A 17,749-nucleotide genomic window follows, 5' to 3' on the forward strand; every position below is an offset into this window, starting at 1 on the left:
TCAGGTGCATCCTGTTTCCATTGATCATCCTGGAGATGTTTCTACAACTTGATTGGAGTCAGCATGCCAGAAATGTAATTGAAGAAACCATAGAATCTAACCACATTAGGGAAAATTGGAAAACACTAAACCAACAAAACTGGAGTCCACCTGTGATAAATGCAATTGATTGGACATGATTTGGAAAGGCACACCCCTGTCTATATAAGGTCCCACAGTTACAGTGCATGTCAGGGAAGAAAACAAGCCATTAGGTCAAAGGAATTGTTTGTAGAGCTCCGAGACAGGATTGTGTCGAGGCAAAGATCTGGGGAAGGGTACCAAAAAATGTCTGCAGCATTGAAGGTCCCCGAGAACACAGTGGCCTCATCATTCTTAAATTGGAAGAAGTTTGGAACCATCGACTCTTCCTAGAGCTGGCCGCCCGATCAAACTGAGCCCTGGTCACGGAGGTGACCAAGAACCTGATGGTCACTGACAGAGCTCCAGAGTTCCTCTGTGGAGATGGGAGAACCTTCCAGAAGGACAACCATCTCGCCAATCAGGCCATTATGGTAGTGGCCAGATGGAAGCCACTCTTCAGTAAAAGGCACATGGCAGCCCGCTTGGAGTTTTTCAAAAGGGACCTAAAGGACTCTGACCATGAGAAATAAGATTCTCTGCTCTGATGAAACCAAGATTGAGCTGTTTGGTCTGAATGCCAAGCGTCACGTCTGGAGGAAACCTGGCACCATCCCTACGGTGAAGCATGGTGGTGGCAGCATTATACGGTGGGGAGGTTTTTCAACGGCAGGGATTGGGAGACTAGTCAGGATCGAGGAAAAGTTGAACGGTGCAAAGTTCAGAAAGGTCCTTGATGATAATCTGCTCAGGACCTCAGACTGGGGTGAAGGTTTACCTTCCAATAGGACAACGACCCTAAACACACAGCCAAGACAACGCAGGAGTGGCTTCAGGGCAAGTCTCTGATTGTCCTTGAGTGGCCCAGCCAGAGCCCTGACTTGAACATCTCTGGAGAGGCCTGAAAATAGCTGTGCAGTGACACTCCCCATCCAACCTGACAGAGCTTGAGAGAATCTGTAGAGAAGAATGGGAGAAACTCTCCAAATAAAGGTGTGCCATGCTTGTAGCATCCTCCGCCAAGAAGTCTTGAGGCTGTGATCACTGCCAAAGGTGCTTCAACACAGTACTGAATAAAGGGTCTGAGTACTGAATACACATGTAAATGTGATATGGGAAAGGGTACCAACAAGTGTCTGCAGCATTGAAGGTCCCCTAACTCTAACCCTATTTTTTTCTGTTTATAATAAATGTACAAACATTTCTAAAGTGTGGAAAACGTGAAGGGGTCTGAATACTTTCCGACTGCACCGTATATGAACAGATTTGAATAAGAGTTCATGTTGTTAAAATCTGTCAGTTCCACTTTTAAGTCTCTGCCTAGGCCAGTGGTTCTTACCCTTGTTGGAGGTACTGAACCCCAACAATTTCATATGCGCATTCACCGAACCCTTCTTATTGAAATAAAAATCCAATTCAAAACATATATTTGACTGGTGCACAAAATAAACCGTGCATCAACATCACTGTGTTCAAAGAACAAAATCATCAAAACATTTTCACACAGATTATCATTTTCACACAAAAACAAAAACATAATAATGAATATTTACTGCAAATCAGTGCGACTTCTGCTGTTGCCTTTCAGAGACCAGTTCAGAAATGCGCTGCTTCACCTTGGCAAGTGCCACTCTCATGTCATTTTCGCAACAAAGTCTGTTCCTTTTCTTCGTTTTTATGTCCAGCATCCTCAAAGGATTGCTCGCAAAGATATGTTGTAACAAACGGTATGAAAATCTCCAGAGCTTTCTTAGCAATAACAGGGTACGTTACCATTTGTTGACACCAAAACGTTGAAAGCGTTGTTGTTCTGAAGAGTTGCTGTTGAACCTGGCTCTGCTGAATTTAAATGATTTCATCGAGGTATTCATCATTGACATCTGTTGTCTCCTCACTAAACGTGAACGGCTGTCTCACCCATGCTGGATATGACTTTTTTGTAGGGAAGTATCCGTCGAGACTTTGCAAGCTCATCTAAGTGCGTGGCAATTGCTTGCTTCAGTTCAGCGGATACAGAAATGTCTCCGATTCGAGATACATCTTCGATCTTACTTACACAGTCGTCCAGCAGGGGAAAGTTTGCGAAGTTATTGTTCTCTGTTCGTCGTTTCCATAACGGTAGCTTTTTTTTGAAAAGCCTTTAGGTTTTCCTCCGCTTCGATGATGTTGACTCCACCTCCCTGCATCTTTTGATTGAGATGATTGAGAGCTGCGATCATATCGGCCATGTACGCTAAAATGAGAATGAACTCAGAATTTTTGAAGCAATCTGCATGACAATGTTGGTGCTCTTGCAAAAACAGGGCTAATTCCACACGCACGGCAAAAACACGATTCAGCACCTGTCCCCGGGATAACCACCTAACGTTAGAATGGTACAGAAGGATCTCGAATTCAGAGCCCATTTCTTTACACAGCTCACTGAAGATGTGATGCCGCAGAGCACTAGTTTGCACATAGTTCACGCATTCCACTACAATTTTTAATACTTCTGCCAGTTTGAGGCAAGGTTTTTTTTGCCAACGCATGCCTGTGCCGAATCCAATGCGTAACAATGATGTGTGGTGCATCGGCTTTCACTAGCGCACCAAAACCAGACTTTCTTCCCAGCATGACTGGAGCTCCGTCCGAACAAACTGCAGAAACCATATCCCACGAAAGATTGTTGTCTTTGAAGAAGTCATCCACAAGTTTCTTCACATCAGCTGCCTTAGTTGTTGTTGTAAGAGGCTTACAAAATAAAAATGATTCCTTTATCACGTCGTCTTTCACATAGCGCACGAATACAGCAAGCTGGCTTAGATTGGAAACGTCTGTGGTCTCGTCGAGTTGAAGGCTGAATTTTGCCGGGCTTGAAATCAGATCTGCAACTACTTGAGCCAAGATGTCTTTGCTCTTGTCCTCTATTCTGTCGCTGATGGTGTCATTTGAAAGAGGAATTTGGGATAACTTCGGCCTCTTTTCCCAACATGATATTCGCCATCTTCAACACAGCTGGTTTTATGAGTGTTTCACCAATGGTGTGTGGTTTGCCCTGCTTTGCGATCAGGTAAGCAACTTCGTACGATGCTGTGAGGATCAGTTTGTTGATGGGTACAAAGCCGAGAACAGGCAAGAGTAGCCTTTCCATCGAATATGGCTCTCTTCACCTTGAATTCAGCGAGCGTTGTGTTCTTGTATTTTCCATCTCCATGCAGCTTAAGGAAGTATTCTCTTAGTTTTGCCGGTGCTAGACTAGAATTGCTCAACTTGGCATTGCAAATCATGCAGTTAGGACACTGACTCCCATCGCGTTCGGTTATACATGTAAATCCATATTGTACATATTCGTCCGACCACTTTCTTTTTTTGCTCGACATAGTAAGTATGAAGGGATTAAAATATTAAGAAAGAAATCACAAGACGTACCATCACCACAGTCACAAACTGAGCGCATCAAATTCCCTGCAGCACAGATAGGCCAAGCGATGTAGCGTGATCACCTGCAGCCAATGATGGTCAAGCGGAGCGTGTCATCACGAATCATATGAATCGGATGTTTGTCTTGACCTCCGCCGAACCCCTGAGACTGACTCACCAAACCCCTGGGGTTCGATCGAACCCAGGTTAAGAACCACTGGCCTAGGCGCTAGAATGTTCAGTATTTTTTTCTTTCTCACCACAGTCCCAATGTCCTTTCCCAATGGAAAGCTTGAAGCTATTTTCTGATCAAATGCTCTGAGTGTTGTGACTTGCATGTGAAGGGCTGTGGGCCTACTGCGGCCCTGAAAGCAAACATTTCTAAAATGTGGAACATTTCCAGGAGCCCCATAAAGAGTCATGGGATAGCATGTGAAACCACAGCCACCCACCTTGTGACAGAGCAGAAAATGGCTGGAAGAGGTTGTGACTGAGGACGGGAGGAGGTGGAAGAGGAGAAAGGGAGACACCCAGTGATCAAGAAAGATCCAGCACTGATAAGCAACAGTCTATTAATCCATTGCCAAAGTGATACTATGATACGGATGTGAATGTTGGCTTATTTTCATAAAGTAACACTTTCGAGTTACTGGTATTAGATAGGTACTATTATATTAGGTAGAGAGGAGTGGAAGTTAAATAATGTTCTGCCAGAGTGACCTTAGCAACAGACAGCCCCACTGACAGTCACGAGGAGTGCTAGTTCTGCATTGTCACGGCAACCAGCAGGACTGTCAGTCTGAGGGGTGCTGATTGATTTGGAAAGGGAACGAAGGCAGGGAACGAGGAGCCTGTGTCTGCGTGTTTTCTTCTGACTGTGTCTCTCCAACAAGCGGAATGGAAAAACAGTGTTCTTGTGCATTAACCACACGCTCCTACCTGCATTGCTGTCCTCAAACTGAACCCACCTGCTAGAAAGGCTTGCTGTGCCTCCACAGAGGTCTAATTTGGGTTTAAGCTAGTGAGCAGTATTGGAGTCTTGCCAGGCAACTGGCCGTATTTATTCACTTATTTCCTAAAGTTCATCAACCGTGCAGACGGAATGAAAATGAGGTTCTCACTTGTTCACTCACTGTCTCTCAAAGACTGACGAATGGGAACATTTCACACAAAGGACAGGATAGTGTTCATAACTAACACGACAGGGTGTTTTTACTAGTGGGCACACCACCTATAATGCAGCCTCCGTGGCAGGTCAGTGACCCTCCTGTGTCCCAGGGTGGGAGAATGGCAGAAAAGAAGCTAAGCAATGTCAGAAAAGGCAGAGCGAGGGATGAGAGGGAATAGAGGGATATCCCACGGGGAGTCCCCGTGGAGGAGGGTGGGGCGCCCACAGCAGGGGCTGTACTAATTACACCTTCTTTCCTGTCACACACACGGAGAGAGAGGGCTGAGTGGCAGTGCGGAGAATGATTCACGAATTGAGCATGTCCATATCCCACTGCCATAGCATGCAGCCTACTAAGTTCCTACTGCATTTATTTCATATGCAAACCCTAACATGCATCCAAAGATGAAAAGTAGTGTGTGTGTGTGTGTGTGTGTGTGTGTGTGTGTGTGTGTGTGTGTGTGTGTGTGTGTGTGTGTGTGTGTGTGTGTGTGTGTGTGTGTGTGTGTGTGTGTGTTTTGATCTACTGCTCTCCAACCAGTGAATTCATCAGGGCATTAATAGAGCTCCATAAATATGCAGTGCAGACTGGCTTGGCTTCCTCCTCTCTCCCAAAACGTGCTTCACCTTAACTTATCCCCATGGTAAGAGTATGAGACCTGAGATATGTGTGTTAGTGTTTTGGACTGGCAGTGGTGTATTATATGAGATGGTGTGTGGTATGTTGTTTAGGCTGGTTGCATACTGCAGTATTTTACAGGGAGCTGTGAATATGGGGTATGTCTGTTTGTGTGTCTGTCTGTGTTTGTTGAGGCAGTGGGTTGGGCAGAGACTAGCAACAGTGTCTGGGTTGGTTTTCTGCTTCTGCGGTCGGCACACGTGCCTTATCTCCAGGAAATACACTTGAGGAGATCTGGGAAACCCCTAGCAGCTGTCCCACAGAACAGATGAAAAGACCGGGTCAGGAATCGGGATGTACGATTAGCAACCGGGATTGCACGTTCACACACTTCCCTACTGCTACGGAGAACACGTGGCTGGAGGTCTGATGTCTCGGTGTGGTATTGAATCCCGTTGAGTCCTATTGCTGTTTGTTTAGGCCCGAGTGTTGATTCCACAGGTCAGAGTCTGCAGGGGCGTGTGGATGTTAGCTGTTAGCACCACTGTGTGTGTTTGAACAGTGGCCACTCCCTCTCGGTGGAGACTTGGCTTATCCTCTCTCATCTGCAAGGAAATACTCCAGGCTGTCATGACCCCGACGTTCCCTCTTTGATAAATCAGGAAAGAAGAAAAGAAGTCCCATCCTCAACTTCTACCATTCGATAGCCTCACCGAGGGAGGGGAGGAGAGCGAGACGTGTAGTACAGTCGTGGCCAAAAGTTTTGAGAATGACACAAATATTAATTTCCACAAAGTTTGCTGCTTCGGTGTCTTTAGATATTTTTGTCAGATGTTACTATGGAATACTGAAGTATAATTATGTAACCAATGGTTGGGAGAAGTTGCTCTCATTCTTTATTCATGGCTGTGTTCTTAGGCAAAATTGTGAGTGAGCCCACTCCCTTGGCTGAGAAGCAACCCCACACATGAATGGTCTCAGGATGCTTTACTGTTGGCATGACACAGGACTGATGGTAGCGCTCACCTTGTCTTCTCTGGACAAGCTTTTTTCCGGATGCCCCAAACAATCGGAAAGGGTATTCATCAGAGAAAATGACTTTACCCCAGTCCTCAGCAGTCCAATCCCTGTACCTTTTGCAGAATATCAGTCTGTCCCTGATGTTTTTCCTGGAGAGAAGTGGCTTCTTTGCTGTCTTTCTTGACACCAGGCCATCCTCCAAAAGTCTTCGCCTCACTGTGCGTGCAGATGCACTCACACCTGCCTGCTGCCATTCCTGAGCAAGCTCTGTACTGGTGGTGGCCCGATCCCGCAGCTGAATCAACTTTAGGAGACGGTCCTGGCGCTTGCTGGACTTTCTTGAGCACCCTGAAGCCTTCTTCACAACAATTGAACCGCTCTCCTTGAAGTTCTTGATGATCCAATTAATGGTTGATTTAGGTGCAATCTCACTGACAGCAATATCCTTGCTGTCAGTAAGCCCTTTATGTGCAAAGCAATGATGACTGTGTTTCCTTGCAGGTAACTGTGATTGACAGAGGAAGAACAATTATTCCAAGCACCACCCTCCTTTTGAAGCTTCCAGTCTGTTATTCGAACTCAATCAGCATAACAGAGTGATCTCCAGCCTTGTCCCCGTCAACACTCACACCTGTGTTAACGAGAGAATCACTGACATGATGTCAGCTGGTTCTTTTGTGGCAAGGCTGAAGTGCAGTGGAATCTTTTTTTTTTTTTGGGGGGGGGGGGGTTCAGTTAATTTGCATGGCAAAGAGGGACCTTGCAATTAATTGCATTTCATCTGATCACTCTTCATAACATTCTGGAGTATATGCAAATTGCCATCATACAAAGTGAGGCAGCAGACTTTGTGAAAATGTATATTTGTGTCATTCTCAAAACTTTGGGCCACGACTGTAGACTGTCATGCTGAATTGTATTAGCAACCTAAAGGTGTCTGTAGGTGTCTGTAGCCTGACAGGATGTGTGGTTGAGGAAATCAGTTGGGGGGGGGGAGAGATGGAGGGAACACGAATGCCACTCTGTTCCTGCCTGTCGTTCTCCGTCGCCCTGCTCTATCGCTCTTTCCTTCTGCCTTCCTCTCTCTCCACACTCCCTCTCACACCCACCCAATGCACCCACTCCTTGCTGTCTCCTTCTCTCCCTCCACCTTTCTCTCTCATATCAGCCTGTTCCCTCACCATGGTGTTGGTTGACTAAATGTCATGGGAAAAATCAATATGTGCTGGCTCCCTGTGGGTTCACTGCGGGAGGGGAGCGTTGCAGGGAGGAGGGTTACAGGCAGGGAGGCTAACAGTAAACACAGGCTGGCTGTGCTGGGGTTAGGAGCAGATGGGGATGACAGCAGACTACACAGAGGAGAGGAGTTCCTTTCAGGATTAGTTCACTAGATGTCTCTATTAGGGGTTGACCTATAGCTAAACAAGTTATAGTGACTGAGCTATTGGCTGCCCATGCTGTACAAATACTGTGGGGGTGGGGGGGGGGGGTCCATCACAGACTGGCAGATTAAACATGCTTAATTTTACTCACATTCGTCACCTTTCTATATATACAGTGGGGCAAAAAATTATTTAGTCAGCCACCAATTGTGCAAGTTCTCCCACTTTAAAAGATCAGAGAGGCCTGTAATTTTCATTAACGGTACACTTCATCTATGACAGACAAAATGAGGGAAAGAAATCCAGAAAATCACATTGTAGGTTTTTTTAATGAATTTATTTGCAAATTATGGTGGAAAATAAGTATTTGGTCAATAACAAAAATTTATCTCAATACTTTGTTATATACCCTTTGTTGGATATGACAAAGGTCAAACATTTTCTGTAAGTCTTCACAAGGTTTTCACACACTGTTGCTGGTATTTTGGCCCATTCCTCCATGCAGATCTCTTCTAGAGCAGTGATGTTTTGGGGCTGTTGCTGGGCAACACAGACTTTCAACTCCTACCAAAAATGTTCTATGGGGTTGAGATCTGGAGACTGGCTAGGCCACTCCAGGACCTTGAAATGCTTCTTACGAAGCCACTCCTTTGTTGCCCGGGCGGTGTGTTTGGGATCATTGTCATGCTGAAAGACCCAGTCACGTTTCATCTTCAATGCCCTTGCTGATGGAAGGAGGTTTTCACTCAAAATCTCACGATACATGGCCCCATTCATTCTTTCCTTTACACGGATCAGTCGTACTGGTCCCTTTGCAGAAAACAGCCCCAAAGCATGATGTTTCCACCCCCATGCTTCACAGTAGGTATGGTGTTCTTTGGATGCAACTCAGCATTCTTTGTCCTTCAAACACGATGAGTTGAGTTTCTACCAAAAAGTTATATTTTGGTTTCATCTGACCATATGACATTCTCCCAATCTTCTTCTGGATCATCCAAATGCTCATTAGCAAACTTCAGACGGGCCTGGACATGTACTGGCTTAAGCAGGGGGACACGTCTGGCACTGCAGGATTTGAGTCCCTGGCGGCGTAGTGTGTTACTGATGGTAGGCTTTGTTACTTTGGTCCCAGCTCTCTGCAGGGTATTCACTAGGTTCCCCCTTGTGGCTCTGGGATTTTTGCTCACCGTACTTGTGATCATTTTGACCCCACGGGGTGAGATCTTGCGTGGAGCCCCAGATTGAGGGAGATTATCAGTGGTCTTGTATGTCTTCCATTTCCTAATAATTGCTCCCACAGGTGATTTTCTTCAAACCAAGCTGCTTACCTATTACAGATTCAGTCTTCCCAGCCTGGTGCAGGTCTACAATTTTGTTTCTGGTGTCCTTTGACAGCTCTTTGGTCTTGGCCATTGTGGAGTTTGGAGTGTGACTGTTTGAGGTTGTGGACAGGTGTCTTTTATACTGATAACAAGTTCAAACAGGTGCCATTAAATACAGGTAATGAGTGGAGGACAGAGGAGCCTCTTAAAGAAGAAGTTACAGGTCTGTGAGAGCCAGAAATCTTGCTTGTTTGTAGGTGACCAAATACTTATTTTCCACCATAATTTGCACATAAATTCATAAAAAATCCTAGAATGTGATTTTCTGGACTTTTTTCTCATTTTGTCATTTTGTCTGTCATAGTTTAAGTGTACCTATAATGAAAATTACAGGCCTCATCTTTTTAAGTGGGAGAACTTGCACAATTGGTGGCTGACTAAATACTTTTTTGCCCCACTGTGTGTGTGTGTGTGTGTGTGTGTGTGTGTGTGTGTGTGTGTGTGTGTGTGTGTGTGTGTGTGTGTGTGTGTGTGTGTGTGTGTGTGTGTGTGTGTGTGTGTGTGTGTGTGTGTGTGTGTGTGTGTGTGTGTGTGTACCACACCGAGACATCAGACCTCCAGCCATGTGTTCTCCGTAGCAGTAGGGAAGTGTGTGAACGTGCAATCCTGGTTGCTAATCGTACATCCCGATTCCTGACCCGGTCTTTTCATCTGTTCTGTGGGACAGCTGCTAGGGGTTTCCCAGATCTCCTCAAGTGTATTTCCTGGAGATAAGGCACGTGTGCCGACCGCAGAAGCAGAAAACCAACCCAGACACTGTTGCTAGTCTCTGCCCAACCCACTGCCTCAACAAACACAGACAGACACACAGACAGACATACCCCATATTCACAGCTCCCTGTAAAATACTGCAGTATGCAACCAGCCTAAACAACATACCACACACCATCTCATATAATACACCACTGCCAGTCCAAAACACTAACACACATATCTCAGGTCTCATACTCTTACCATGGGGATAAGTTAAGGTGAAGCACATTTTGGGAGAGAGGAGGAAGCCAAGCCAGTCTGCACTGCATATTTATGGAGCTCTATTAATGCTCTATTAATGCCCTGATGAATTCACTGGTTGGAGAGCAGTAGATCAAAACACACACACACACACACACACACACACACACACACACACACACACACACACACACACACACACACACACACACACACACACACAGCTGCACATACACACACACAGCTGCACACACACAGCTGCACACACACACACAGCTGCACATACACACACACAGCTGCACATACACACACACAGCTGCACATACCTAGCTAGACACCTAGCTACACGCAGAGCTAGACACCTAGCTACACGCAGAGCTAGACACCTAGCTACACGCAGAGCTAGACACCTAGCTACACGCAGAGCTAGACACCTAGCTACACGCAGAGCTAGACACCTAGCTACACGCAGAGCTAGACACCTAGCTACACGCAGAGCTAGACACCTAGCTACACGCAGAGCTAGACACCTAGCTACACACACATAGCTAGACACCTAGCTACACGCAGAGCTAGACACACGCTGGCCTAATTTGTTTCCCAGATGTGAGCCTCTTTTTCTCCCTCATCTTGTTGATCTCTTGTGGATGTTGTTATGAGAGTGAGAGAGAGAGGAAGTTCATAAGAATATAAAACCGGAAGAGAATATATTAAAAGGAGGGAAAACAAACAAACACACACAGGCTGTTACATTCTTTCCCCAGCAGTTAGCTCTTTAGAATGTGTGCGGAGATCCCTCTCAGCACTGCCTCTTTCTCTCGCTTTCTCTCCTTTCTCTTTTTGTCACTAGGTATCAACCTCTCTCTCCCACTCTGTTTCACTCTCCTGCGCTCTCTCAACTTTAACTTTCAATTTCAAGGTGCTTTATTGGCATGACATTAGGCACTATTTCATATTGGGGTTAGAAAATGCCACCACTCCTTCCGTATGGGGGTGTGTGTGGGAGGACGGTGTAGGGGTTAGGGGGCATTGCCCTGGGCTGGATTAATACATGGTTGCTGGGTAATTAAGCACTACGGCTCGAGGGGGTGTGGTAAATTGACCATATACCACGAACCCCCAAGATGCCTTATTGCTATTATAAACTGGTCAGCAACGTAATTAGAGCAGTAAAAATAATTGTTTTGTCATACCCGTGGTATACAACAGCTGCCAGCCAATCAGAATTTGTGACTTAAACCACCAGTTTCTAATTATGAATAGACATTCTCTGTATTTTAACAGTGCGTGTTCACGGAGACTGGCCTTTTAGTCTCTCTCTGTCTCTCTGCAGTAATCACTGATTTGACTTTAGGCATCCAAGTGAAGGAGGGCCCAGCAGTACAGAAGGCAGATGGCTTTACCGGCATTGTTAATAAGTCCTTAGTTTGGTTCATCTCTAGACGTCATTTGGCAAAAATTACTTTCACAAATGAACAAGTTTCCCCCCCCTTCTCATTTGTCCCTCTCTGTATGTAATCAATGTGTATACATTTGAATACTAGGAGTCCATCTCTCTCACCAGTCTTATAGTTATGACTTCACCAAGGTGAGGCCAAGGTCACAGGAGCCCCAGATGGGTGATGGCTGTACCGATGGGAATGGGGTGGACCAGGGGGCAGGATGCTCGGATTGACTCAGATAGGATCCTGCTGTCTCTCACTCTAGGTCACTCCCATGGTGTGTACACACACAGTGTCAATGAGCGACTGGGAGACGGGGAGGACTAATATGATGATATGACTTAGGTGAAGGAGCTGGCTTCGCTGCACTTAATCTGAGGTTGAAGAGTCTGCTTGTCCAACAGGAGTAATCAGACGGAGTTGGGGCAACCCCTCTCCCTCCCACTGGGGCACGTGTAGGGACAGGGGTGTAGTCCGAGCCAACCCTGGGTATAGGGAGAGGGAGGGGTGTGGATAGGGTGGGGTTTGACCAGATAACCCCTGAGCACCAGGATTAGGGAGTAGAGGGTTAAATCCCGTCGGAGCTAAACCCCTTGTACGCTGTCAAGAAATCTGGGTGAAATCTGGGTTCAGCTCTCTAGAGCCATACCTCTGTCAGCACTGGTGAGATTTAACCCTGATGTTAGAGGCTATCAGACTAAGAGATTGCATGTATTAGATACTAGAACTCCAGATGTGACTCTTCCTACTCGCATATTATCTATCATATTGCCTAGTCACTTTACCCCTACAGTATGTACATAGCTACCTCAATCACCTTGTACCTCTGCACATCGACTCGGTACGGGTACTCCCTGTATATAGCCATGTTATTTTTATTCGTTATTCACTTTCTATTTATTCTTCGTGTCACGATTTCAATTTCTGTTGTCTTTTAATTCTGCGTTGTTGGAAAAAAGACCCGTTTAAGTCAGCATTTCACTGTTGGTCTACACCTTGTTGTTTACAACGCATGTGACAAGTAAAATTAGATTTGAATTGGAGTGCTTGTTTCTTCACTGGAGTGTATACTCTGAGGCTCTTTCTAAGCCAGTAATACCGGTGGTTGCTTGGCTCCGCGTCTTTGGAAGCAAGTGAAGTGGCCCGCTCAGAGTCCGCGATCAGCTTTTTCCAAATGTTCTTCCTCGGCTAAAAATAGCCTGATGTTTATCCGAGTTCCAGGTTACTCACTCAGTCTCACTCTCACACACACACTGCGTAGGCCTCTGTCCTTGATATCTTTACTTGGACTAGGGCAGGAGTGTGTATATTACCTCCAGGTTACTCACTCAGTCTCACTCTCACACACACACTGCGTAGGCCTCTGTCCTTGATATCTTTACTTGGACTAGGGCAGGAGTGTGTATATTACCTCCAGGTTACTCACTCAGTCTCACTCTCACACACACACTGCGTAGGCCTCTGTCCTTGATATCTTTACTTGGACTAGGGCAGGAGTGAATATTAAACACACCTCAGTGGGCAGTCTGTTTGGTGGTCTGTCTGGCTTGCCGGTCTGCAGGATACATTACGCTGACTGACCGTTTCCCCCCGAGGGTTTCCCTAACCTCCTCTGCGTTGTGATCTCTTTCAGGCGCCACCAGAGACATTGGATCAGCTCTTACCAGGATGTGCATGCGGCATCGCAGCATCGAGGCCAAACTGCGCCATTTCACCAAGTAAGTCCCTCCCTCTTACACAGGCATCCTCCTATAGGCCTGGCTCTGTCCCTGCTGTCACTCCGTTGGTGGGGATTGGTCCTGTGAACTGTCAGTCACTGCTCTGTGTAAACCGTATCTTTGACGATGGTAGCCAACAATAATGAGTAGTAGCTGTCATCCCATCCATGTTCAAACAAAACTGACTCTTTGTTTTTGGTTCAGAAGCTACAACCGTATGGAAATGCGAATAGGTGGCAGGTCTAAATGTACATTTATGTGGCAGACACTCTTATCCAGAGAGACTTACAGGAGCAATTAGGGTTGTGCCTTGCTCAAGGGCACATCGGCAGATTTTTCACCTCGTCGGCTCTGTGATTCGAATCAACAACCTTTTGACGACTGGCGCAACACTCTTTACCGCTAGGTTACCTGCCGCCAAGACTCTCTTCACGGTGGGAGAGGGAATTCACACGTGTCATCCTCCACTGAGTGAGCTACCGGTCATGGGTTTTCCATGTAAATCTATCCCAGTGTTTGGGTCGGGTCTGTGGTAATGTGGAAATAGCAGTGCAGAACACTTGTGCGTGTGTGATTTAGACACAAGATCACCTCAGACTGGTTATTCTACACACTATCTAGACTGGAACCCTCTCTCCCTAAAATGTGTGATGCAGACAGGAGACGGAGGGAGGAGAAATCTCCCCATCCTCCATCTTCCTCCCTCCATCCCCTCTCCCCAAATCCCAAGCACCTCATTATAGGACGTCTGTAGACTCTTCTCTCGGACACGTAGGCTAAATGAATGGAACCACGAGCAGCAAGCAGCCCGCTCTGTTCTAGACCACACAGTAAATCTCAAAGAAAGGAATCCATTATATTATGTCTGCAGTCTCGAATGATTTATTTTCCAAATCAGAAGCTATTAACAACATGGTGGTGTCTGTGGTGATGAGGATGGTGGTGTCTCGGTGGAGGGTGTTTACATTCCTAACAAAGCATTTCTGGGAGCAAACGTTTTCTGACCCTGTGGTGGCACATCAACACCGGTCTCCTAACCCGTCTACTTTGCGCCACACTATAAACAGGGCTGGAGTCCACATCAGCACTGTGCTGTCAGTCTGTGATTGGTCGACCTGGGAGACTGCCGTTTCCACACTCCACCATGGGACTCCCAGCTCATCCTGGAGTGATGGGGGTGTGCAGATGTGTCACATACCAGAAATAGTGAAGTGGGACGAGCCACGAAGGAGAATTTATATAACCGCTTTCCCTTTCTAAAGATCTCATACCTTAGAGCGTATATTTTCCATGGTTTCATAAGAAAAACATATCATTTTTAGAATTCATCACGGCAAAGACTCATTTTGTCCACGTGTTCCATGTGACGTGTGCCAGACGAAGCCACATTGTTACATTTTAGATGGTTAAGAAAATCATTATAGCCTCCCGAGTGGCGCAGCGGTCTAAGGCAGTGACTCTACCTTCGCCTCATCCCGAGCCCGTTAGGGAGCTGCAGCGATGAGACAAGATCGTAAATTGGATATCACGAAATTGAGGAGAAAAAGTGGGTAAAAAGAAATACCCCCCCCCCCCAAATAATAATCCAAGTAAATCGTTATTATAACCGTTAATTAACACACCCGTTGTACCTCGCGCTTTCTCTTTCCCTCTGTCCTCCCAGTGCTCTGATGGAGAGCTTGATCACTCCTCTCCAGGACAGGATTGAGGATTGGAAGAAGACCGCCAACCAGCTGGACAAGGACCATGCCAAAGGTGAATAATAATATTATTGGATTGGATTCATATGGTGCCTTTCTACTCAAAGCGCTTTACATAATAGTAAGGGGTGAAACTCGCTTCATCCACCACCAAATGTGTGACACCCAACCTGGGTGATGCATGGCAACCGTTCTTGTGCCAGAGCGCTCACTGCACATCAGCGAGCATGGTGGAGAGGTGAGGAGTGATGTATGGCAAGTAGGAATGAGGGGGGATGACTAGGTGGCCATGATGAAAACATCATGATGGAGGTGGGACACAGGCAGGGTACCTCTGTCCAATCAAATTCCCCTCTGTCTCCGCTGTCCAAAGTGGATGACGTTCTGTCCCCTCTCTCTCCTCCAGAGTACAAGAGATCTCGTCATGAGATCAAGAAGAAGTCCTCAGACACCATGAAACTGCAGAAGAAGGTCCGGAAAGGTAGGCTGCTCCTCTTCTCTCTCTCTCTCTCTCCGACTGACAGCTAGCATGGCTGAACACTCCAAACTGCCCTGTCAGGCGATCCAGCGCTCTATCACAGCAGGTTGTGCATTTTGTTTGGGCTCGATAACTATAGGTTAACCCAGGCATTCTCTGTTACGTAACGGTCTCAGCTGTGGCTTTCCTTCAGCATGACATTACGGTAGTACTAGAAGTAGTGCTGAAAATGTCAAGGTCAAATTCTCAAGGTGAGATCCTTTGCCAAGGCATTCTGACTATCTCAGTGTTTTTTTGTGTTTTTTCTTTTTAAGCGTTTGACATAGCTGACGTGTGTTTGCAGATTGTTGACGATTACAGTTTGGTCTTTAAAAGGACCATCTCCTCAAATCACTACAGAGAAGGGGTGAAATGAGGGAAGCCGCAGTGAGGGAGGGAGAACATAGCTCCAGTCCATGTTAGTGAAGACTGAGGTTATAGAGCAACACTCTCCCCTGGTGGTCAGGATGATAATGACAGGCCTTCCCTCATTCGCGATAAAACAGTTCACTCTGATCCAGCAGCCAATAAATACTGTTGTCTATTTAAGGCTGTTTCTAGACAGTTGCCAGGCAGATGCAAGAATCTAAAATGATGAACTGAGGTGTATTTAATCTGAAAACCGGTGGACATTGATGTTTGGGTCGAATTGGTGTTGATTTGGCTGCAACTGTGTTTTTGCTCTAACCGTGCGCACTTTGGCTGTGAACTGAGCTGTGATGGCTTCCTTGTACTAACCCTAACGATGAGCTCAACGATCTCTGCTCTCTCTCCTTTACCCCTGTCACCCCTCTGACCCTCTATATGTCCCCCAAATTCCTCCTCTCAACCATCTTTGTTGTCCCTTCCTCCTTTTTCTCTCCCCTCCTTTCTCCCTCTCTGTCTGTGGTTGATTTCCGTTCTGTAGAAATCCAGGGTAAGTATGTGGTTCTCGTCCCACAACACTGCTATGCAATGCTACAGCTTCTTCTTTACATGTATTTTGTGTAGAGGGGCTTCCCATGACCAAAAAAAAGGACTATTGGGAGACAGTAAATGGCTACGTGATTTACATCACTATAATGCATTTGGCCTGATACACTCATCTTCAGGTAGTTTTGCCCGCTAGCTGCAACCATTAAACGTCTTCTTTCTGAGCCCTCTGGAAAGCTGCCCTGTGACATTTGTGACTCCTGCATGACTTGTTGTTCTAAAGTTCTTTCTGCTTTCTGCTCACAGCACTGGTTGCTGTTGACTTAAGACCCCCCCTCCCTCCCCCTCCTTGCTTCTCTACCATGGGCATCTCTGACACTACTCCCTGCTGCATGACTTAACATTACAAGACATTTTGAAGACACTTTCATTTGTTCATTTTTTTTTCTCCATTATTTGGTTTATCTCATGTAGATGCTGTGCCAGTGTAGTATTTGTAGATCATTCTGTCCTGTGTCCATGGTGTCTGTTATTGGCTTGGGGGACCGAGAAGGGAGGAGGGGAGGGGCGACATTTTGTCCCTTCAAGCCCAGACACACCACACATTTTCTAATCTTTTCTTTCTCTCCTTCTCCTCTCTCTTGTGTGTCACACTTGTGTTTTCCCTTGTGACCTCTGTTACCCTCTTCTCCTGCTTTTGTCCTTCTACCATCCTCTTCCTCGTCCCGCTCCCTGCATTCTCTCTCCATTCCCAATCCCCACCACTCCCTGTATACTATGTCCCTGCCCTCTGTTTCCCTTTCCCTGCTCCTTGTTCCTGTCACCCTGTCCCCTGTGCTCTTCCTCCTGGCTTCCCAGGCCGAGGGGACCTGCAGCCCCAGCTGGATAGTGCCATGCATGATGTGAATGACATGTACCTGCTGATGGAGGAGACAGAGAAGCAGGCGGTGCGCCGCGCTCTGGTGGAGGAGAGGGGACGCTTCTGCACCTTCATCGGCTTCCTGCAGCCTGTAGTGGTAAGACTGGAGGAGGGGAGGCAGGGGCTGTATGGGGAGGGAAACACCAGGGAGCTGGGGTGAGACATAGGACCAATCCCTAATCGTCCCGTCATCCCTACGCTTTATGCACTTGTGGAGATCTGAGAGGTTTTGATTGGTGCAAGCAATATGGTAAAACTTCCATGGAGCCTATCAGAGGGTGAGATGGAGCTATTACCAGGTTGCTCATACCAATCAAATCCTATCATGTGTTTAGGGGACAATTTGGGATTGGGCCAGAGTGAAGATGAAACGGGAGGAGGGGAGACTTGTCAGGGGCTGAAACCTAACTTGGGGGGGGGAGCCAATAAGCCACCAGCTAAAATGTATTGACATTGCCCTCTAGTGTTGAGTCTAAGCTGAACAGTTGTAGTCATTC

At 46.5% G+C, this 17,749-nt stretch overlaps 1 protein-coding gene across 6 annotated transcripts in view; it reads left to right on the forward strand.

The window, feature by feature from the left end:
- The window catches only part of mtss1lb (MTSS I-BAR domain containing 2b), a 74,765-nt gene that overhangs the window by 43,189 nt on the left and 13,827 nt on the right, over nucleotides 1–17,749 (forward strand). For 3 of the 6 annotated variants that reach the window (XM_046349611.1, XM_046349613.1, XM_046349615.1), the window contains exons 4-8: nucleotides 13,120–13,204; nucleotides 14,868–14,959; nucleotides 15,311–15,385; nucleotides 16,329–16,337; nucleotides 17,192–17,349. In XM_046349611.1, the coding sequence (XP_046205567.1) occupies nucleotides 13,120–13,204; nucleotides 14,868–14,959; nucleotides 15,311–15,385; nucleotides 16,329–16,337; nucleotides 17,192–17,349 (419 nt within the window). The remainder of the gene's footprint in view (nucleotides 1–13,119; nucleotides 13,205–14,867; nucleotides 14,960–15,310; nucleotides 15,386–16,328; nucleotides 16,338–17,191; nucleotides 17,350–17,749) is intronic. The other 3 variants (XM_046349612.1, XM_046349614.1, XM_046349617.1) reach the window with 1 other exon arrangement.

This window comes from Oncorhynchus gorbuscha, linkage group LG05 (genome assembly GCF_021184085.1).
Source record: "Oncorhynchus gorbuscha isolate QuinsamMale2020 ecotype Even-year linkage group LG05, OgorEven_v1.0, whole genome shotgun sequence".
Lineage (NCBI taxonomy): Eukaryota > Metazoa > Chordata > Actinopteri > Salmoniformes > Salmonidae > Oncorhynchus > Oncorhynchus gorbuscha.